This window comes from Anabrus simplex, chromosome 7 (genome assembly GCF_040414725.1).
Source record: "Anabrus simplex isolate iqAnaSimp1 chromosome 7, ASM4041472v1, whole genome shotgun sequence".
In the NCBI taxonomy this organism is placed as follows: domain Eukaryota; kingdom Metazoa; phylum Arthropoda; class Insecta; order Orthoptera; family Tettigoniidae; genus Anabrus; species Anabrus simplex.
The window spans coordinates 158,152,109-158,176,734 of record NC_090271.1 but is presented as its reverse complement, the minus strand read 5'-3'; the positions used below and the strand labels follow the sequence as shown (position 1 = coordinate 158,176,734).

At 41.3% G+C, this 24,626-nt stretch overlaps 1 protein-coding gene across 1 annotated transcript in view; it reads left to right on the top strand.

Annotated features, from left to right (window-relative positions):
- Positions 1–24,626, top strand: part of LOC136877393 (ABC transporter G family member 23) — a 209,231-nt gene that overhangs the window by 137,123 nt on the left and 47,482 nt on the right. Inside the window, exons 7-9 of the mRNA XM_067151397.2 lie at positions 3,137–3,262; positions 13,287–13,358; positions 19,066–19,172. Of these exons, the coding sequence (XP_067007498.2) occupies positions 3,137–3,262; positions 13,287–13,358; positions 19,066–19,172 (305 nt within the window). The remainder of the gene's footprint in view (positions 1–3,136; positions 3,263–13,286; positions 13,359–19,065; positions 19,173–24,626) is intronic.

The window sequence follows — 24,626 nt, the reverse complement described above, 5'->3', positions numbered from 1 at the left end:
TAGTTTTATATCCGCATTTAAACTCTTTGGGTGACAGTCTACAAATATGTCGGCTGTCAGCTTCCTCAGAGCAACACTGTTACATATATATACAGGGTGTAACAATATGGTAGTGCAAACTTTCAGCATACATTCCTCACACGTAGAAGAAGAAAATATGGGGTATAGACATGGGTCCATAAACGCTTTATTTCCATGTTCATTTTCTACATTTTAACAGTATATAGTACATTAATCATGACAAACAGACAGGATCAGAACGTACCAGCATACCACATGAAACTCTCTCTTACATGCGCCGATGTACCCAGCGACGGTGGAGTATCAGCCTTAACGGAGGGCATTTTGAACCTTTTATATTGTATGCTGGTACATTCTCTTCCTGTGTCTTTCCATTATTAATGCACTATGTAGAGTTGTAGATAATGAGTTCTACCATGGAAATAAAGCGTTTCCGGACCCATGTCCAAATCACATTTTCTTCTACGTATGAGGAATGTTCTAACAGTTTGGCCATACCATATTTTTACACACTGTATTATTGAAGACAACTGAAGCTCGATATTGCAGCAATGAAGGTTATAAAGATGCTTGAGTGGGCTATTCTGACGAATTTAAGCCCTATATGCAGATAAGTGCACGTATATGCGATAATATAAAAAATGTATTTAGGTGCGATAATACGAAATCGATTATTTTGTCGCATTAACTAAATATCAATCACGAATACATTACCAAAGAAGTACTAACAAATTATGTTACCTTCAATACAAGAAGTAATTGTAACATACACTATCTTAAGAAACCCATGGCCCTTAAAACAGTGTATACTAGCTTAATACAGCCCACATCGCTTGTTTTTTTAATTCTTTATTTTGTACACCCGTGCGGTTGTCTCTATATAATACGGAAGTCGTGCATTAAAAGACCATTCTTTATCTGTTTCTCCTTTTATTTTTTTATTTTTTCTGGGTACACAAATATCTTACATACTAAGTCATTTCATAAAAACACGTTCTTATACCCTGCATTTGATGTCGTGTTGCCTGGCGCATGCACAAACAGATTTTCTGCTTGTCCGACACGGGAGAAAGTAACGTTGAGCTGATCATGTTTGAAACAAATTAACTGCGCAATTGTGGAATGTTTGACACTGAATCATATTGATACTCATACTATAAGCTAATCTGACTGGAAATAGTAATTGTTTGAAACAAAATGACAAATCATTTGAAATCAATGGAATTCTTGGTATGAAAGCCGATTTTCCTCTTTCTCCGTCGGTTAGGATTACTGCCTCAATGATAATGTTAAGGAGCTGTTCACTAAGTACTTTATATTCAGTAATCACTCACAGTTGTATTCAAGCAGAAAAATGTTATGGTTCTGAGATTGCCATACTCCTGCGAGATGATATATAAAACCAAGGAGTACATATCACAGCCTTCTGGAGTACATTCTCACTCATTTTAATACATTCAGTGACGAAGTCATCCACTTTCAAGCCCCACATCTCCCACACCACCACAGCTACAGACACGCAACCCCTATAGTGGACGATGGCAGACTTTAGCTACCACGCACTAACACCAGTGATCTGCGATGGGTAGTTGTGGCTGCAAGGTGTAATATACGAACACACACGTCTATTTTATATGCAGTTGGCCACTTTCAACCCCCAGCTACCTAGATACAACCACCGCAGTGCACGATGGGAATCTCGAGGCTACTACCACACTCAAACCCCAGTGGTCTGCGGTGGATATTTGTGACTCCAAAGTAAATTATACGGACACACGCGTCTATTTTTATATATAGTCGGCCAGTTTCAACCCCGACGTCTCCCACACCACCATGGCAACCGAGACGCAGTCACCATAGCACGCGATGGGAGGCTCGAGGCTGCTACCACCACACACAAACACCAGTGGTCTGCGGGGAGTATTTGTGGCTCTAAGGTGAAATGTACGGATACACGCGTTTATTTTTAATATAGTCGGTCAGTTTTAACCACCACATCTACCACACCACCAAAGCTACCGATACGCAACCACCATAGTGCACGATGGAAAACTCGAGGCTACTGCCACACACAAACACCCATGGTATGCGGTGATTAGTTACGGCTGCAAGGTGAAATATACGGGCACACACATGATATGTATATCCTGGGCTTTTGTATTTACAGTTTTATAGGTTTCTTTAACATTTAAAATCAATTCACTTTTTTTTGCTAGTTGCTTTACGTCGCACCGACACAGATAGGTCTTATGGCGACGATGGGACAGGAAAGGGCTAGGAGTGGGAAGGAAGCGGCCGTGGCCTTAAGGTACAGCCCCAGCATTTGCCTGGTGTGAAAATGGGAAAACACGGAAAACCATTTTCAGGGCTGCCGACAGTGGGGTTCGAACCTACTATCTCCCGAATACTGGATACTGGCCGCACTTAAGCGACTGCAGCTATCAAGCTCGGTCAATTCACTTTTAGACTACCTTAATTTATCATTAATGTTTTCAATTAACATTTAATATTTTCATCAAATTTTAACATAAAAACTATTTTATAGGAGAAAGTAAACATTTCCTCGATATTTGAAATGATTCAAAATGTTCTAAACTACATAAAGTATATTCAATGAAAATGTTAATTTACTGTAGTAAATGATTCCCGAGGAAAGGTACATTTTATTTGAAAAAACTAATTGGTGAGAGAATGTATAAAACAAATGGCCTCCACAATCAGTGCGCTAATTCAATCGATTCACCGAGATGATCAATGTACAGTACAGATTTAAATGCTCTAAACAATATGACAGCATTCAAATTTTGTTCTGAAATTTCACAGAGCTGCATTAGACCCTCTTAAACAAATTACATGTAAATAAGTATGACTTTTATTCGATTTTTCTCAGTAAATAACTCCTTCATGAAAACTCGTATGATCAAGGAAGTCAATCCAAAACCTTTCATTGTAAGTCGTACATGCTACGCAGATAGTGTCGCAACGTGGTCAAGCAAGGACAATCCGCGTGAAGGAAATTTTATTCTAATTCCGTATAACAAAAATGTAATCAAAATAGTATTTACGATACATTATTTAGAAACAAATTTTGAACTCAACTTCTCTTTATGTTAAGATTGGACTAATGCGGCAGGGCCGGCTGTTGGCAGAAAGTTCTCCCCAGTCTCTACTCGACTTCTACAAGTGTTCGTCCTTGGAGGAGGTGTTCTTGAAACTGAGCATTCGGCAGTCCCGACAACAGGTGAGTAGGTCATTGGTTCACAATATATTTAAATACACTGCCTCACTAAAAGAGTGAAGGACCCAGAAGAAATGCTCGGATGTCAATGTAACTTCGTACATGTACACACGGGTATATAATGATTAGAGTTGAAATTCTCTGTTACCAGTAGAACAACGACTAGAGTGCATTAACATTGTTCATGTTTAGTGTTGTTAGCAGGCCTGGTAGGGTATATAAGGGACGTGAACAGCGTCAGATGATAAGTGATCATCTAAGGATGCTGAGATGACGCGTACTCGTGTTGAAACAGCGTTATCAACACCCGTCAGTCAGAAAGGAACCTCATTGTGGGTCTCCATTTGGCCGGCTGGTCGAATCATGCGATATCCAAATTTGTGGGGGCATTCGAATGTGACAGTGGCTCTATGTTGCACGTCATGAGAACGTGAGGGCAGACGTACTCGTTGTGAAAGTTCCGGTCGACCACGTAGGACCACAACAAGGGAGGAACGCAATATTGTGCACCAAGTATAAGGTAACCCCTTCACATCTGTGCTTGCCATCCGATAACAAGTAGTGGACTCCCTGCAACATTGTGTATCATCCCGCACCATTGGTCAGAGACTATCAGCAGCCGGACCGTCCCATGCATAGGCTGCCGTTAACACCACAACACGTTTGGAGTGGTGCCGTAATCAGAAAGCTTGGACTGTTGATGAATGGTGTCGCATTGTCTTCAGCGACGAATCACGGTTCTTTATTACCGCGGATGACCATCGTCTACGAGTATGGCGGCGACCTGACGAGAGTCTTCTAATGTTTTGGAGAGTCACAGCGGTGTTACTCCTGGCGTCATGGGTGTGCGCAGCCATCGAATGTGACTTCAGGTCACGGCTGGTAGTGACTGAGGGAACTGACGGCACAACGGTGCATCACGAACGTCTACGCCCACACGTGGCAGTAACGTGGTGCCATTTTTCAACAGGACAATGCTCGACCACACACAGTGCGTGTCTCTATGAACAGCATGCGTGATTCTGAGGTACTCCAGTGGCCAGGAAGATCCACAGATCCGTCACCGGTAGAACATGTGTGGGACCAGATGAACGTCAACTCCGTCTCAGTGCCACTGTCCAGAAGCAGTTACAACAGTTTTGGAGAGGATACAATGGCTTTATGACACCCCTCCCAACCGATTTAGTGCAAGCATCCAGACCAGAGGAGGTGCAAGGTCATACTAATACGTGGGCTCGCACTGTCAGATTCTTTGTAAAGAATAGATTTTGTAATCACTGAAATAATATCACATACCCTCCCAACACGTGAGGTTTCACTTCGTTTCTTCCTCCCCTTCTGGGTGCTCCTGTCAGGCACTGTAGCCTATATGTTTATAAAAGCAACAAAGGAAGGGACCGCTCAGAACAATTACGAGCTCTGTGAGCCGTCCCGCCTCTGCTCGTCTTTTCTTGTGTAGAGCTCTGATGGAGTGTGGGAATAAGATTATTCTTATAAGGTCTCTGTTCGTATTTTGTAGAGGTTTAAGGGGAATAGGAACTAAACTGCATTCATACACTATCTGATCGTATGTTGTAGAACGTTTACTTGCTCTGGATCTAATTTATTTGGAAGTTCTACCTGCTTATACTCAGTAAAAGTGCTTACGAGCCATACATACTGAACTTGCTAATAAATACAGTAATGATGAAATCTCTCGATTCGCCAGTCAAGAAATTTGGCCATGGCTGGTGGAATTCCATGTCGCATTGATGAGCATAACGAGCGATCAGCTAACAAACCATGTTCTGGTTTCACTTGTACACGTAATCTTAATCTCATGGACGTAACTTTCAATTTCTAAAATCTGAAATGAATTTAATGGGTTGGAACCATGTCTGTTTTGGTTGTGAGCTTTGGAATAGCACAGCCTTGGAGAAAAATGTGATTTTGCGCCCTTGTGTGCCGGAAAGGAAACCGAAGAAGTGAAACATCATTCTGACTCAGCGACGGATGATCATTTTACTAAGTACGGTATAATTATTTACGCAACAGCAACGGAAAATGTTTTACCTTACGAGTGAGATGTTTACGACGATGTTTTCGAAACTAGTAAGAAAAACTTATCACTTTAGCGGCTGCTGCGTGCAATATTTTATACCATGGCGAAAATATTTCTTTTAAATTAAATATTGTATCATAAACAACAAGCATTAGCGTTTAGATTGTGAAGAGGCCGAGCGAGTTAGCCGTGCGGTTAGGGTAGCGCAGCTCTGAACTTGCATTTGGAAGATAGTGGGCCGGCAACCCTGAAGATGGTTTTCCGTGGTTTCCAATTTTCACGTCAGGCAAATGCTGGAGCTGTACCTTAATTAAGGCCACGGCTGCTACCTTCCCAATCCTAGGCAACGAAAATCTTCGACGTATTAGCGCGGCGTTAAACAAGTAGCTAAAACAAAATAATTGTGAATAATATTAAAAAGCATCTAAATGTTATGTCTACCGGGCTGAGTGGCTCAGATGGTTGAGGCGTTGGACTTCTGGTCCCAACTTGGCAGGTTCGATCCTGGCTCAGTCCGGTGGTATTTGAAGGTGCTCAAATACGTCAGTTCGCGTCGGTAGATTTACTGGCACGTAACAGAACTCCTGCGGGACTAAATTCCGACACCTAAGCGTCTCCGAAAACCGTAAAAGTAGTTAGTTGGACGTAAAGCAAATAACATTATTAATTTCATGTCTATCTTGTGAGGTGGCATGCCTGAAAGATGAAGAGAGTTAAGAAATCTAAATGCGCTGCTTCATTCTGTGGAATCAGTTCTGATGGACGTTATTTTGTCACCTTGAAACATGCTCAGAACCTGTTGGTTGATGATGTTAATTAGTCCTGCTACTTTCGGAAAAGAAATTGAATTTTCATTTGGATGAGAAAAGCAATTAAGTATTGCACAATATTTTTTGGATTTGGTTTTGTGAAATCTCAATGCAATTGTTTCCTAGCTCTCCATTGAGCGCTTTAAGGGCCATTCACTATAGTTGGGGCTCTACAGCATTTACAACCGTTTTTGGTAAAATCTTAATTTTGGGCTATAGAGTAGAGTAATTAAAAATTAACCTAACAGGGGTCGAGAACAATGTAGATAATAAAATTCTTCTGCCACTAACATTTGAAGTCGTTAGAAGTGATTCAAACCTTCTGCAGCTCTCCCCATTTATATGTAGAGTTCTGATTTATTTCCTAAGTCCATGCCGTCATTTTTGTTGGAATCCCTTTCAACATCTCTCAATGAAGTCACATAATTATACGGAATCCTTGTATTTTCTTTCAAGTGTCATAACTTGATCAATAACAGACAAAAGGGTCTATAATGTTGTAGCCCAAACAATATGACGGTCACGCATGTCCGTTGGCTTCAATTGCACGTTGCACGTTGGTGAGGTGCTCTATCGTATCTTATTCTACGCTTGTTGGCTGGCACAGACACTTTTGATAACACGGGCATATATCTTTGCCGCAGCCAGCGAATGCATTGCAATACAAGTCGCCATCTTTATGTTATTCTGTGATCATTGGTAACCGCCTACAGCGTAGCTTCAACGCGTAATTTTTTTAAATGCGAAATACGTGGTTGTGAGATTTTCATTGTACGAGAGGGGATCAAATATAGACGTGATTTCACTTTTCATTTAAATTCTTTTATTGAAAAACACAAGGCAATTCAAATTTATTTTTCCACATACAGTAGTTTCCTACTTTGGAAATGCATTTGGCCCAGCGTATGGGCAGCTTTTTGATGCACTCATCGTAAAAAGAACAGGGTCGTGTCACCAGCCAATCTTCCACACTCTCGTCATCTTCAAATCGTTGCCCTCCTAGAGCTTCTTTAAGTGATCCGAACAAATGGATAAGTCAGGGCTGTAAGGAGGATGATCAAGTGTAGCCCAGTGCATTTCTTGTAATTTGGAGACAGAGCTGCAGTATGGTGCCGCGCATTGTCGAATCAGTTGGTCTCGTCTTTTGAGGCGATATGCAACCCTCGCCTTGTTCAACAGCTCGCAGTAGTAAGCAGCATTGATTGTGCGTCGCTCATGCAAAAATTCAATCAGCAAAATGCCTCGCTGATCGAAAAAACAACCGGTTGCACGAACCTTGCCAGCTGACAGTCGAGTCTTGACTTTCACTGGCGCTACCTCCCCTTTCCTCCGACACTCCTTACACACACGCGTCCTTGACAATGTTTAATCACCGAACTGTGCAGTCAATCTCTGGCAAATTTCCGTCACTGTCACTTCTTCCCGAGCAAGAAATTGTATAATTATGCGTTGCGCAGAGGAGCGGTGCACCTGTTGCTCCGATATCGTGAGCGTTACTGACGAAACTGCGGGAAATATCTAACAGCACGCTCTCCCCACTCCTAACGGTCCCGCCTGAGCATAGAAGAAGCGCGGGGCCAGTCATACCAACTGTTGATGTTCAGGAACAAGAATCCCGTTTATACTTGATCGGCCTTCGTTTTTTTCTTGTAAAGGGAAGACAACAGTACACATCCGGTGCGAATTTCAGCTGTTGAAACATCCTCGTTCTTTCAATTTAGCTGTGAATGAGAGACAGAATATACAGGGTGTCCCAGGAGGAATGGTCAATATTCAGGGATATGACAGGAACAATCATTTTAAGCAAAAAACTTGATGTGGACATATGCCTTATTCCGAATGGATTCCGATATAGAGCACATTTAATGTACGTTTGTTTTTGGCCCAGTGGAGCGCACGTATGTGTCTTACCCACCCAACCTCTGTAACGTTTTGAAATGGGTACAAGTTTTCCGCGTGTAATGTTCGCCATACACGTGTTCGTGGGACATTGATGCGTGCTGGTAGTAGAACTACGCTGCACCATTTCAATAGTGTGTTGCTGTTTCTGCACAAGTTGTTGAACTACACGTCCAGAAGAAAAATGGGAACTTGGAAGAACACTTGTTTCACGCAGTGTGCTGAAGACTCAGGTAAACACTCTCCGATCAGGAATTGGATGTATCGGACAGCAGGAGTACTACCATCGCAGAAGCCGTAAACACACACCATATCTGCATATTCTTCATTAGTATAGATGTGTGGCATTTTAGCCAGCGTGTGTACAAACACAGTTAACCGATGCTTCTTTCTAATACACTCTCAATCCCTCGCACTACATCACTCACAACACACCATGAACGGGCTAGTTTAATGGCAGAAAGACATCCCGAGCAAAGAGGGTGAAAAAACGAGGTAGGTTGGCTAGAATACGTGCGTGCCACTAGCCTAAAAACAAACGTACGTTAAATGTGTTCTATCCCGGAAACAATTCGGAATAGAGCATATGTCCACATGAAGTTTTTCGCTTCAAATGATCATTTCTGTCATATCGCTGAACATTGGCCATTCCTCCTGGGACACTCTGTATAGAGAGATTGTGGCACGTCGCCACCCAAATTATGCATGATCGAGGTGGCCGTGACCAAAAGCATCGATACAGCAGCACGTGAACAAATGATAAACATGGAGGGAGAAATGAATACTCGAAAAGAAATTTGAACCAGTCAGAAAAGCTGTTGATAAACGAACCGGTCAGAGATGCTTTTTAAATAAAAGCATAGGGAAAGTAACTATTGAAGTGTAAAGTTTGATTTATTTCATACTGTGACGTAATTGCCTTCTTCCCGTACCCTAAATACGGGAAATGACACTTTACGCATTTTTATTACAAATCGTTTCTGATTGGTCGAACTCTGCTTCACATTAACGTAAACACGGACAGTCAGAGAGATCAAGAAACACCAAACTTAACCTTGTCAAATTGTTTCTCCACCTGAGTTCCGTATACATCTACACAAGAATGGGTGTCTGCATTCCCAGCTCGCGTAATTACTGTCATCACCACACTGACTAGTGTATAGGTTAATCTGTTTCGAAAAGGTAAATATCGCATATATCATAGTATATCATATTTTGTATTACCTTCATTAATTCAGGACCAGACCATGTTTACGACACTGGTAGTTTAGTGGACAGTTCGCTGCTTCAAATAACGTTATTATTTATGTTTTATTACAATATAACCCCGTGTACACGTCTCATCTTTCATAGCAGGACACGAACAAGAAAATGTCAATGCATGAATTAAACATGGACGATGTGCGTCATGACGAATCAAAATTATTTATAATTACATTAATTTAACTTAAAATAATTAAATTCACCACAGTGTGAAACAGCAACCACTAAAGTAAGTAGCTCATTTCGAAAGTCCGGTAAACATCTCATATGTAACGTAAAGATTACTTTCCGTGGCTGTTGCGTATATTTTTGAGTGTGGAAAGAAGTTAAATTCGTCACAGTATGGAATAAAATATGATTTTTTAAGACATAGAGCCCCAAAAGTGTAAATTTAGTTCAAATAAGTACAAGAAAGAAACCAATAATACATAGAACACTTAAACCAACACAATTATCTTCAGACCATCTTCGTAACAGTGTTTCAAAATCGGTCGTAATTGATCAGAAAGATGTTTGTCATTCGTGATCTATATTTGATGTTCACTATTTTTATTTTTAAAATAATTCGTCATTACGATGCACCACCAGCAGCACGTTACATATAAAAGGAAACGAGGCCAGAAAAGAGGTGGGGATTTGGAAGCAAAGAACGCATACCAAGTAAAAATGTACTGTAACTGCGAGGCACGGCTGCTCGGTAAGGCTTTGTACGTCTCCAGGGTGATTGAATGGAATTAGGTTGTAAGAAAATCTCGAATGTGTTAGGCCTACTACACGAAGAAGAACAAGATGCTAAAACTGATTTAAACGGATGTATAATTATTCTGTTGGCCGTGTAAATCCTAGCACTGTGGAGAATTAGATATACATCGGTCGCTAAATATTTTCCTCGTATATGGAAAATATGGCGAGCCTCCGTGGCTCAGACGGCAGCGCGTCGGCCTCTCACCGCTGGATACCGTGGTTCAAATCTCGGTCCCTCCATGTGAGATTTGTGCTGGACAAAGCGGAGGCGGGACATGTTTTTCTCCGGGTACTCCGCTTTTCCCTGTCATATTTCATTCTGGCAACACTCTCTATTATCATTTCATAGCATTTATCAGTCATTAATATCACCTTGAAAGTGGCGACCCCATCGTACTAATAGCCTATATCTATTTCATTCATTCCATCCCTGACCCGGCCAATGACTGGAAAGCAGGTTGTAGGTTTTCATTTTCATTTTTTCATGGATATTATGCCATGTCTCCAAGTTTGTAACTGAATTTCAATAGATATACTTTCGAACTATAGTTTTAAGTGGATAATAAATCAGGTCTTCAGATGCTTATGGCTTTCTCGGTCACCACGAATCTACGTAAGTAATTTGTGATATTTAATTTCCAAAGAAGAGATTATTCACAATGTATTTATGTTTCGCAATTATCCTTTCTATTATTATTATTATTATTATTATTATGGAGAGCTACAGCTACAACCCGCGCCACTAGTAATGGAAATTTTCCTATTGGTTCAATTGCAGTGGTCCATGCCGTCATAGGAATGTACCAGTAGGTCGCAGGCCGGCACGTAATAGTGAAAGGTCGCCGACTTCACGGCATCCTCCAACTGTTAAGAACGTGAAAGGGAAACCTCCAGACGACCGGTGTTATGTAACTCTTTCCACGTGTTGCACGTGGTCATCACAGTTTGGCACGGGACGAGCTCCTCCAAACTTGGACCAAACAGTTTCGTTCTACAGTAATTTGTGCGTTCCTCGCAGGCAGAGGCGAACCTAGACAATATATAACAATCGGGCACGATTATCTCAGTGGCTTAGCTGCTGGATTCCCATCTCTGTCCATCTCAAAAGCCATGTGGCATTAGGAAGAGCATCCTATCTTAAACACGAAGTAATACCCTAGTTACATCACTGCCCCCAGAAATAACTGGCATAACCTGAAGAAATAATAATAATAATAATAATAATAATAATAATAATAATAATAATAATAATAATAATAATAATAATAATAATAATAATAATATGCGCCTCTGTGATGTAATGATTAGTGGGATTAGCTGCCAGCCCCGGGGGCCAGGGTTCGATTCCCAGCTCTGCCACGAAATTTGCAACGTTGCACGAGGACTGGAACGAAGTTCACTCAGCCTCGGGAGGTCAACTAAGTAGAGGGGGTTTAATTTCCACCTCAGCCATCCTCGAAGTGGTTTTACCGTAGTTCCCCACTTCTTCTCCTGGCAAATGCCGGGATGGTACCTAACTTAAAGGCCACAGCCGCTTCCTTGTCCACCCCTTCCAAGCTTCCCATCGCCCACAAGGCCCCTGTGCAACATATTGGTGACGCCACCTGGGCTAGGTACTGGTCCTACTCCCAGTTGTATCCCCGACCAAATGTCTCACGCTCCAGAATACTCTTTTGCCTACTCTTAACCTCATACTATCTCGTGCATCTATCTCTATCTATTATTGCTGTTCATGTACTCTGTGTCCTTGGGAAACTTGCAGCTGTTGCAGGATTATTATTATTATTATTATTATTATTATTATTATTATTATTATTATTATTATTATTATTATTCGTGTAACTTTGCACCAACAAATATAAGTTTGTGGAAAAGCTGTGATGGAATATTTTTAGAGAGACTGTGACAATTATCTTGTTTAAAGTACAAAGCCGGGATTTGCTAGGGTGAAAATGGGAGACTATGGAAAATCTTCTAAGCTGTCTATGGTGGGGTTCGCACTCTATCTCCCGAATGCAAGTATACAGCTACATAGCGAGTCACTCAGGTAATTTTTATTTCATATTGTTGGGCAAGCATAGAATGCATCATAAGCTATATTTTACATGCCAGCATCGTACGACTTGGAATCTCGAGACCCCTCTTTACAAATCCGACGGCCTCTGCCGAACATGAACCCTCGATCTTGTATCCAGAAGGCGAAATCTAGGTCTACATAACTATTCATCTACCGGTACTGAGGGATTTACTGGAAGAGGGATAGAAGAGCCTATGTGATATTTTTTCTGGAATTCTAATTGTAGATATGGGTGCCAGAGACACATCTTAGCGTCAGGTATTCTGCCATGCCAACATATTACTCATACGGAAAGTGCTTTTTTTAGCCTTTTAATCCAAACATATATGCGTCTTCATGGACACAATGATTCAGAACTTCACAGTCTGTTTGTACCGCAATTCAGACCACGGTTATCTTCACTGTCAGTGACATCATCTTCAACCTCGAGGGCATTTATTTCTTCATTTGATAAAATTCCCGCATGGTGAAAATCCTGATCCAAACTGAGGTTTAAAATGACGTTATATACAAGGTAGACGCACATATGTTTGGATTAAAAGGCTAAAAGAACCACTTTCCATATGAGTACGAGTTTGCAACAATAGTGAAGTGAAGAACAAATGATCAGCTTGTTGTTCTGTTTTACTGTGGGCTGTCAATATATTCTAGCAGAATATGTGATACTGGTTGATTGTATGTGCTGGGAAGTTAGTTGTTGGCAAAGCGTTTTCATGCGTGCAACAGTGATTTTCCCTATGATTATACATTTATCACGGTAAATCACCGCAATTGGTAGGCCTATAATATGTATATGATAATTTCGTTTTAACCAATAGCAGCAGTCTGGCTCCTTAGGCCCTTCGACTGCCGTGTTTGTTTGCTTTTTGTTTCTTTGTTTTTGTTTTCACGTTACGGTCTGAGTATCTGAGTCGGTCTTGCCTCTAGGCTACGTGTTCCGAGTATAGGAAGCCTAGTCTGAAGGGCTCGAGAATATTCTCTTTTGAATGCCGGAGTCTTCCTTCCCTGACCTCACCGTGTGGCACAGACTTTGCATCCGGAGCCCAGTAATGAATACAGGCTAGAACTAGTATCATTTTCCATTTTCATTTACTTTCAATTTATTTTAAATAATACCTTGACCGCAAATCCCTATTGAAATGCCTGACAGTGCTTTTGTACAAATGTTCTGAATATTTCTTATGTTTTTCACAGGGAGAAGCGGTCGGTGCGGAGCCCGAGGAACTACCTTCTCCTCTACAAGACATAGAATTAGATCGCATTCAGGTACAGTACACACAGGTTTAGGTTTAAGGAGCTGATGAATAGATTCATTCACTATGAGAGCTAACCATCATTTGTTTCTACTTAATTTCTTGAAAACTTATCACGAAAGCTCAGAGGCTAACTTTATTGTAGTGTCCATAATCGTCCAGCGACGTATTCGGAACTTTTCACGCTTGTAGTTAGAAATTCAATCAATGAACACAAAATTTTAGAAAACAAAAGCCATTTCCCTGTAGGTTATATTCCCGTAACTGAATTGGTATCGTGGCATGTGATCGCAAAATCAATAAATAATTTAATACAGTCCCAAGCTTATCACATATAAGACATCAGCAATTTTTGAAAATGGGAACAGTTCCAAGTGGTGCACTTAGTACACAAACTTATTTGACCAGTATCAGTATAGATAACATGGTTGAGGTCAAAAGACGTGTGAAAGGGCAATGTTGTACAGCGGTGCCACAGCACTGTGGTCACAGACATCTCAGATCATTTCATTAAAACGTGAAGTGTTCTCCCGATAAAGTAACTTAACTATGATTGCGAAAAGTACCGAATACAAGAAATACAAAAAAACAAATCAACATTAGCCAATTATGTTTCTCAGAAGAGTTCCGCCAGTCCTTCTCCACATGCCTTTTGCAGGTGGTTCTTCGATACTAAGGGTCGTATCAACAACGTAATTTTCAACTCTGCATTAAATGTGTTCAAACCATTCCAAATGTTCTTGGTCCCTTTATCTGTTATCGCAGAGACTTCCGTCGAACTGGACTGAAATGGACTGAAAGAAATAAAAACAGGTCACTAAGTCCAGCACATGTCTAAACCATCCAGGAACAGTTCTCTTAAGGTCCATGATAATAGTAAGAATAAGCACTCTTACGTTAGTGCAATGCTTATCTTCTAATATAAGTATCTTTTATAGGAGATTATGTATAGCGTTTATGTTCATTTAAATCAAGATATATGTTTCTGTTTCACAGAAGAGTTCCGCCGGATCTTCTCCGTATGCCTTTTGACTTTTGGTCTTCTTCTTGCAGGTGATTCTTCGATACTTAGGGTTCTAATGAACAAGGTGACTTTCAACTCTGCATTAAATGTGTTCAAACCATTCCAACAGTTCTTCGTCCCTTTATCTGTTATCGCAGAGACTTCTATCGAGCCACAAATGTTATCACTTCCGTGTCAAACACATTGACCTACAAAGCGTTCTCATTTCTTCAACGTGCAGTGTCTGATAATGTTTGACCTTCCCGGTCCATATCTTTGCCCTGTATGTCACTGCTGGTCTGAGCACAGCGCTAGAAACAATGCCTTTGATTTTCTCAAACATTTGTTTACCACACATCACGGTCACTGATCACCACTTTAGCCAACCGATATTGAACCGATGAACATCAGCATCCGCTGTTACTTTGCTGTTGAAAATAAATCCGAGGTGCCTGAATTAATCTACTAACTTTACGGGACCATCAGCCAGGAAAACTGCACGTTGTGGGCCGATGTGTTGTGGATTGGAAAAATTGATGTGCATATACTCTGACTTCGTCCTACTCACTCTCAGTCCGTGGCTCTCAAGTGATAGCCTCCATCTCAAGAACCTCTTCTACCCGTTCTCTTGTTTCACCAATGAAGACTAGGTCGTCCGCATACAAAATGTTCCATGGTAGCTCATGCATGATATGTTTGGTCAGGCCATGTATGACCAATTAAATAAGTGTACTAAGCAATGAACCCAGGTTTACGCCAACCTTCACAGGGAACTATTCGGCTACTCAGCTGCGCTCTTGGCCTTGTTGAGTGGCATTACGTAGGTCTTTTACACTGCATTTACCAGCCACTTCAGCTCATTTTGGCTTCAGAAGGCGTTCCTAAATAATTATCTGGAAACTCAGTCATGTGCTTTTTATAGATCAACAAACACTGCATGAAAATCTTTGTAACTTCCCTGTCATTTTTCGTTATGATTCAAACTGCCTGGATCGCATCGGCAGTTGACCTTCCTCGAATAACTCCACACTGGTCACCGTGAATTTTTACTAGTTTTTGTATCCAGTTTGCCAATATACGGTCCCAGATCTTCAGCGTTTGAGACATTAATTTAATTCCTCGATAGTTCCCACATTCTCTGGAATCACCCTTATTCTTGAAAATTGGTACCATGAAATTTTCACGGAGCTAAGAAGGAAGGGAGTCGCCAACTATAGAGCGTTCCAACCTTAAATTGCAGTACAGCGTAGATGGAGCGCGCTGTTGCGAAATCGACTCTTGAAGATCACGCTCGAGTGTGACTCAAACAGGACGTCACAATTCCACATTTTTTCGTTTGTAATTTTGTAATTTTAAGTTCATTCATTCATAAATTAATATTTGTAGGATGGTAAAATAAATACAACACACCTTAATCATTGGCGTTGCTCTCAGACATTGGACGTACACCTTCTATCATTTCTGCAAGGCCTTATCTTCCCGCTTTGGATGAACCGGGTTCGGGAGATGACCTTGAGGATGATCCGGACGATGAAGAAAGTCGTATTAAAAACTTTTTTTTTTTGCTAGGGGCTTTACGTCGCACCGACACAGATAGCTCTTATGGCGACGATGGGATAGGAAAGGCCTAGGAGTTGGAAGGAAGCGGCCGTGGCCTTAATTAAGGTACAGCCCCAGCATTTGCCTGGTGTGAAAATGGGAAACCACGGAAAACCATCTTCAGGGCTGCCGATAGTGGGATTCGAACCTACTATCTCCCGGATGCAAGCTCACAGCCGCGCGCCTCTACGCGCACGGCCAACTCGCCCGGTTTAAAAAATTTTCATCGTCGACATCGTCCTGTAATCCATCTGCTTTCCACAAATCTCTCTTCATTTTTCTTTACTTCCTTCACGTAATTTGCCCAGTTGTCTTATGTTTTTATGGCATAAAAATGTTAGTTCAGCATTTGGAACAAAACCATGTTCATTTCCCGCGTGGACTATGGCGAATCACGGTCCTCGGCTTCAGTGCCGTCCTGCCGTGCAATTTTCACTGTCGTATCCTTCCATTCTTTTGTCACTGTCTGTCCAATATTTACCCACCTGTGTAAATTATAGCTTTATTTTGTGCCCTCAAACGTTTTATCTCCCTGAGATATCTGTGCCTCCAATTAATAATTTCATCAGTTTCAATGAAAGCTGCTTTGTTACCCCGTCTTAAATAACGGAAGCCTATATCATGTAAGAAGCGATACAACGTAGTTTTGGAAAATCGTGGCAAAGAATCTTTTCCATTTACCCGACTCAAAATCACGTCCAATGTCGGTGGTATGTTAGCAAATAAAAGGGAGTGAACCACTCGACGCACTCCACTTCGCACAATTTCATCATATTTAATTTTCCTTTTTCTGCCATCCTTCTGTTTTTTTTTTTGCTTTTTTTTGCGGGAGTTCGCAAAGGACCATGTGTGTGTTCCTTCCTTATAGCATAGATTGTTCTTTCGGAACAACCTGTAGCTTAAGTAGTTTCACTGACTGAGCTGCTCATATTCATAGACTTTAAAAATAATCCAGGACACTCATTAAAATATTGCGTTCTTTTCCCCTGAGTTTACCTACGGAACGTTTCTTTTTAATTTGACGATCCATTGTACATCCTTCTGCACTTTTTCTTCGAACTAAGAACCCCCCGCACGAGCACGAACTGACAACTACACACACTACACAAACACAACAAACACAATCCACTTGTCCTCAAGAACTATAGATTTATCACTGATCTTGTCCGGCTCCATGGCTAAATGGTTAGCGTACTGGCATTTGGTCCAGAGGGCCCCGGATTCGATTCCCGGCCGGGTCGGGGATTTTAACCTTCATTGGTTGATTCCAATGGCTCGGGGGCTGGGGTGTGTGCCGTCTTCAGCATTATAATTCATCACAGGTAGGGCCCGATTCTTATAGACGCGCAGGTCGCCTATGCGGCGTCAACTCGAAAGACCTGCACTCGTCCTCTTCGGAGGCCACACGCCATTAAATATTATATTATATATATATATATATCACTGATCTTTATTTAATCAATCTTATAATACTGATTAAATGAACACCACTGCACACGGCTGTCAGTATATTTAAAAGCTCAGCCAGCCGAGTTACTCGTGAAACGTAAACAAACGAGACGTTCTCCCTGTCATAAATTAAGAGTTAACGGGATAAGGACTTGAGGTATGATTTAATAATTACTTCCATATCCGTCGACCGTTTGCTTTGCTTTAACCACGCCATGATCCTTCTGCACTTTTTCTTCGAAAATAGATCACCACGCACGAGCACGAACTCACGAACCACACAAACGAAATACACTTGCCCTCAAGAATTGTACATACGTCACTGATATGTATTTAATCACTATTATACATACTACTGACGAAATGAGCACTGCACTGCATGCGACTGTCTGGAAATGTTAAAAGCGCATGTTTGGGAGATCACTACCGGTACTTAGCCAGCCAGGCAGGCAGCCAGCCAGCCAACCGAGTCACGCGCGAAACCAAAATTCAAGGAGATATTCTTCCTATCACAAATTAAGAACTAAGCAAGATAAGAACTTCGGGATTGTTTTGAAAATAACTTCCATATATGAAGACCATTTGCCTCGCTTTGAGCCCCCATGCAAATTCAATAGGAAAGACGCTGGCCAGCGACTGACTTTTTCGTGCCTGTACATAAAATTCCCTGAACATGACTGAAAATAAACGCATATACTGCATGTTGTTATCATTTAAATTTAAAAATAAACTTATCTATATCGAGCTGAAATGTTTCTTTACCAGTAGTGAAAAAATTATGAAAGTAATGGATATAAAGTAGGAGTTATGACATGATAAGTTCTATGCAATGAAGATTTTGCATTTGGCGAAACTTTCCATTATATTACCATTTTCACACTAAATTATTTTTTTAAATTTTTTTTGTGATTGACATCGAATGCGCCTTGAAATTCTGTACATAACACGATATTTACCCATTTTAAACGATAACATTCTGATTTACGGATATTTGGCAAACCCGCTGCATAAGAGTAGGACAGCGCTACCCGCAAAACATGCGAGAAGGAAAGAGACGGAATTATCCCATTACCGCTGTACTGCAATTTAAGGTTGGAACGCTCTATAGTAGCATTTTGACCAATCACTGCAGCCACAAATATCCATATTCGCCACACTTTCTGCACAATTTCACTGGGATATCATTAAAGCCAACCGCACGTCGCTGTTTTATCATCGACACCGCTTCTTCCACCATTTTTTAGTTACTTGCTGAACTGGTCCTTCCGTGGGGTCAGTATCTTCTGATTCTTGATGGGAAAAGTCTTCATTCAAAAGCACTTCAAAGTATCCTTTGCATCAGTTGTTAATGTTGGCTTCTTATGTCAAAAACTGCCTTATTTTCTGTTGACGAACATCCGGAAAGCTATATCCTGTGACTGTTTGCACCGCTGAGACTCCAGCTTGTACACGTTGCTTGCACCACTTGTTGCCTCGTAATTCGCAACTGCTGCCGTTTCTTTTATTTGTTTTCGGGCTTTGGTGTGCTGAGCTCTGAATGTGTTAGTGTAACGTCAAGCATTAAGATACCTCAAAAATTCTTAACGATTAATGTTCCATGATAACTCTTGACTTCTAAAATTGTGCTATTCACTAGAGCAAGTAGTAAGACATGTTGTGTATATTCCAGGTAGAACCTGCAGCAATGAAGAAGGAGAGGCTAATCCAACCTCCTCAGCTCAATAGGATGAAGGCCCTACTTGTGAAGAACTTCATAGGGGTCCTTCGCAGTCCTGGGTGAGTTCTCAACTTTGAACAACACGATGTAAGGCATTTTAAAAACAAAAGACCTCCTTTAATTATCACCACTCTTTACTTCAAAGTGGCCCAGAAACAAAAAGTCTCAGATAGATGAGAGCACACCCTTAATCAACGTTTACACAATAGTTCAAATTACATCCTTAGATAACCCTTTAAATATCTTATCGTTCTTTTTTTTCATTCAGTTTCGAGAAAATAACTCATTGGTTACAACCCCTTCCTATCCAATTCGACGTAATTACATTTACACCCACCTATACGGACATTACATTAACACAAGTTGTCGGATAGATTTCACGTACAAATGCCAATATGAGTGGTTCAGAGAGTAAAGCGCTAGTTCTCGGAACCCAAGATGCTGAGTTCGATCCTGGCTCAGACCTGTGGCATTTATAAGTGTTTTAATACGCCAGTCTTGTGGTGGTAGGTTTACATCCATGCTGGATGTCTCGACGACGTCTCCGGAAACCGTAAAATTAGTAAAACATAAGATCAATATTATTATTATTATTATTATTATTATTATTATTATTATTATTATTATTATTATTATTAATGTCTTCAAATGTTTCAATTCGTCTATTCTGTATCTCTTGGTCAACCAGCGTTATTATTATTATTATTATTATTATTATTATTATTATTATTATTATTATTATTATTATTATTATTATTATTATTGATATCAAGCAACAGATTCCCTTAATCGCTTATATTTTATAAAAATAAGTATGTGAATATTGCTACTACCCAAACCTCATGGCACTACAGCCCTTGAAGGGCCTTGGCCTACCAAGCGACCGCTGCTCAGCCCAAAGTCCTGCAGATTACGAGGTGTCGTGTGGTCAGCACGACGAATCCTCTCGGCCGTTATTCTAGGTTTTCTAGACCAGGGTCGCTATCTCACCGGCAGATAGCTCCTCAATTGTAATCACGTAGGCTGAGTGAACCTCGAACCAGCCCTCAGGTCCAGGTAAAAATTCCTGACCTGCCCGGGAATCGAACCCGGGGCCTCCAGGTAAGAGGCAAGCACGCTACCCCTACACCACGGGGCCGGCTGAATATTGATACTAGTGGAGAATATTGTGTCACAGGAGAATAAAATATTTTATGCATTCGTGAAAATTAGCGTCCTCATCATTTCTGAAGAAATTCCTAATAATTAACGTAAATAACAATTTAAAATATTTATATAAATGCATATAATCTAATTATTATTGTAATTATATTTTACAATACTCAAGAATGTTCTGCATATTCTGGTTTAGTGCACATTTCAGTTTGCTATAGTGTACAAAGAGAAACAACATGCTGTCTGCTATGCAATAGCAACAGAAACACAGCAAAAGCACGAAGTTCATAATATAGGATTTTGAACAATTAGTGTTCATTATATGGCAGATCAGTACCCTGTATAGTTACCTCAGGTCCTGAGGCATTTTTATACACGAGACATGTTCAGCACCAAGGATTCAATTTTTTGTTGGGGGGGGGGGTGTAGATAAGGGGTAAGACTATCCCACTCTCTGATAGGACCTTCATTCAGTTGCTGAATGCTAACAGAATAATTATTGCTCTTTTCAGTTTATACTATGAATGTTCAACACAGTTCGTGCTCGCATAATATACCGGCCATACCATTCGCTGTATGCCGCGCGTTGCAGGGAACTGACTGACCACAGTGGCAGCATATCCTTTAACTAGAGGTCGGAGGATGAGGGATGTTGTCACTGTATATCAGACCAATGATGTTATCCTGGATAAGACTTAGATGTGCACGTCTATCAAACATGATCTCACCCCTAAACATGACTGAACCCCCTTGCAGCTGATGGCGCTCCAAGATGATGATGATGATGATGATGATGATGATGATGATGATGATGCTTGTCGTTTTAAGGGGCCTAACATCTAGGTCATCGGCCCCTGATGGTACGAAATGAAATGACAAAACAAAGTTTTAAATTATCCATTGACCAAAAGAAAAAAAAAGATGACATGAAGAATGAGTAGATGGACATGAACCCAAAACAATCAGTGGATCCTACCCTAAAAACTACCAGAAAGAAACAGCGTTATCGACCAAGGGACTATTCTAAAGTATAATCCTGATGATGATGATGATGCTTGTTTTCTAAAAGGGTCCAAAATCCAGGTCAACGGCCCCTCATAATGGTACATGTCGCGAGTAAAGTAGAACCATGGTATTTCACAAGTTGCGGTACTAATCAAAGGTTGCGTAAACTCACGGTGTTCCAAACATTATGGTACTACTCACAAGTATTGTACCTCGTACAGGTAACGCAGTCCTATGGTGTTTCTCACACAATGGCGAAATTCACAGCCAACGCAAACCGATGAGGTTCCTCACCTAGGTGTACTAATCACGGGCGCCGGTATTCCGTGGTGTACCTCACATGGTGGGTACCAATCACAGGTAACGCAGACCCACGGTGTCGCGCATATAGTGGTTCAACTCACAGGCTACGCCCAGACCCGTGGTGTTGCTCACGTGGGTACGACTCACGGGTACTGGAACCCACAGTCCACACCTACTGCTGCTACTAATCACAAACCTACTGTGTACCAAATATAGTGGCACTACTCGCAAGTAAAGGCGACCCATGGTGTTCCCCGCGTGATGGTACTAATCAAAAGTAGTTTCATGGTTCTAAGACAATCATCCCTTGGTCGCCCCTTTTAGTCGCCTCTCACGACAGGCAGGGGATACTGTGAGTGTATTTTCCTTCTGCGTCCCCCACCCACACGGGGTAGAAAGAGAGAAGAAAGAAGAAGAAAGAAGGGATCCGTCACTTCGAAAAATGAAGTAACGGACGAAGAAAGGCAAGTGCAACGAAGGGCGTGAAAATGAAAGACTGCCTAGGCCTCGAATGCTCTAATACCGTCGGGGTCGGAAAAGAACAAGAGTTGACCAAGGGAGATCGGACAGGATAGATGAAACTGAGGAGCCCGGCACAAGTAAGTGGAAGCAATACCAGGACTCAGCTAAGGGTCCCGTGGTCGCCAACCCACACTCCCAAGTTGAGAGTCCCTTGGACCCCTTTCAGTCGCCTCTTACGACAGGCAGGGGATACCACGGGTGTATTCTACATGCGTGTCCCCCAACCGCAGGGGGTAGTGTGCTTGGTCCGCGAGAGGTGTTTTATTTCCCTCAAGTCCGCCAGTAAGCCGGTTAGGACCCCCGTATCCGCCACCACTCCAAGATGAAGGGCTCGATCCTAAAGTTCCTGTTGTATAGGTTCAAGCTTATGGTGACCTCATCAGAAAAGAGTACACGCTTCCACTGTTCCTGATGATGTTTCCCGCCTCACACGAGCTGCTCTGTGGTGAGGTTAAAGACTGAAAAGCTGCGATTTTTTGACTAAGAATTTGAATTTTCAACTTTAACCTTAAAACTCCCAAATTCTTCCTCTTTCAAATCTAGTTATCAGTTTTGCACTAACGCCTTTTTAAATCTCTAAATGCCGGATTCAAAGAATAGCGGCGCGGCATATACATAGCAAACTCACACCCCTTTCTCTCAAGCTGTCAGATAATATTGGCTTCAAAAAATATCTCGGACTACCATTTCAACAATCCCGTTCGAGTATATTTACCTTGTAGTAGGCCTACCATGTTCATAAGAGGAGAAAGAAGTTGTGTTATAGTCCGGAATATTTTAAAGCAAGTATGTTTCTTAAAACTTTCAATTACATGTTTCTAGCTTGAGTTCTTATCAGATTCACCTGACATTTTCAGATAATGTTTCAATATGCAAAGGAATTAAAATGTGTTCTGCATTTTATTATCAGATGAATATTATCTTCATACTTTTTTCTCCTAAAATACCAACAGACTACATTTTTGCCTATTTTATGATTATAAAAAATTCAAAACTATATCACCCATAATTTATACCAGACTGAAAAATCGAGAGTTATTATTAAGTATATGTACATTTTTGACAAGTCTACCAAATTATAACTCAAAAATAATTAAAACTGTGCCGCAATGAGTATTTTCCATGCAACACATAAAAGATGTATTTGTTAACAACTTTGCAACAAATTAAGTAATCAAATCCAAATTGTGTGTGGTGCTATATCTTATTGATATGTGCTTGTGTTTTAAATTTGGTTCTGATAAGTGGTAAATTGCATAAGTCCCAAAGTTCTGTCATGACTTCCCTTAAGAGGAGCTTTTGGCACAGGTCTCCTTGATATCATCTTATATGCTGTCCGGCTCCATGGCTAAATGATTAGCGTGCTGGCCTTTGGTCACAGGGGTCCCTGGTTCGATTCCCGGCAGGGTCGGGAATTTTAACCGTAATTGGTTAATTTTCCCGGCACGGGAACTGGGTGTATATGTCGTTTTCATCATCATTTCATCGTCATCACGTCGCGCAGGTCGCCTACGGGAGTCAAATCAAAAGACCTGCACCAGGCCTCTCCGGAGGCCACACGACATCTGATATGTTCACTCCGGTGGCCTTCCGAAGAACCTGGCGGAACAAGGTGGCAGCAGCAATCGGCATACGACGTGCTGAAAGCAACAAATACCAATCCTCCATGGGAGTTGTTTTGGGTGGGCGTCCAATCATTGTCGGTTAGCAACCGTTTGTGTCTCTCAAGACATCACTCTGACTCACGCCAACACGAGCGGTGATATCCACTTCTCGCAGGACCATCACAATTGGAATGTATTCAGTAGCAGTAGCTCTGGCCATATTTACCTCAGTTCTGAACGTACCGTCTATACACCACCAATCTTACAAGTGATGTTAAACTGATGGACACGACAAATGTCCCCTATTGGACAAATATCGAACTTGACCTGCATTTAGTGTCACTACTTGTCACAGACATTGGCGTACATTAGACATGCTTCAGGTACCGTGACATATCCCGCGTGAAATCGTAATATGCAAAAATAATTTAGCATTATATTATAATAATACCGTACTTAAAGTTACTACTGACAATTCACTGCAGCGGCACTGAAGTCACAGAGAGAGAGAGAGAGAGAGAGTTTAAAGGGCACTCTCAAAGACAAGTATCGGCTCTTACAGATATTTTATCCAGATGGCGACAGCTGATCAAACAGATGGTGTTCAAATCCAAAAATCACGTCATGCCTGACGTTTATGCAACATGCAATACAGCACTGCTTAACAGGTGCCTAACACAAAGGCTGGTCTACTTTGCAGTCTGCTTTCACAGTGATCGGGTGGCATTTCATGAAGAAAGGATTTGCTTTATGTCGCACTGACATACATACAGTATATAGGTTTTTCGGCGACGATATGATAGGAAAGTGTTAGAAGCGAGAAGGAAGCGGTCGTGGCCTTAATTAAGACACAGCTCCAGCATTTCCCTGGTGTAAAAATGGGAAACCACGGAAAACCATCTTCAGGGCTGCCGACAGTGGGAC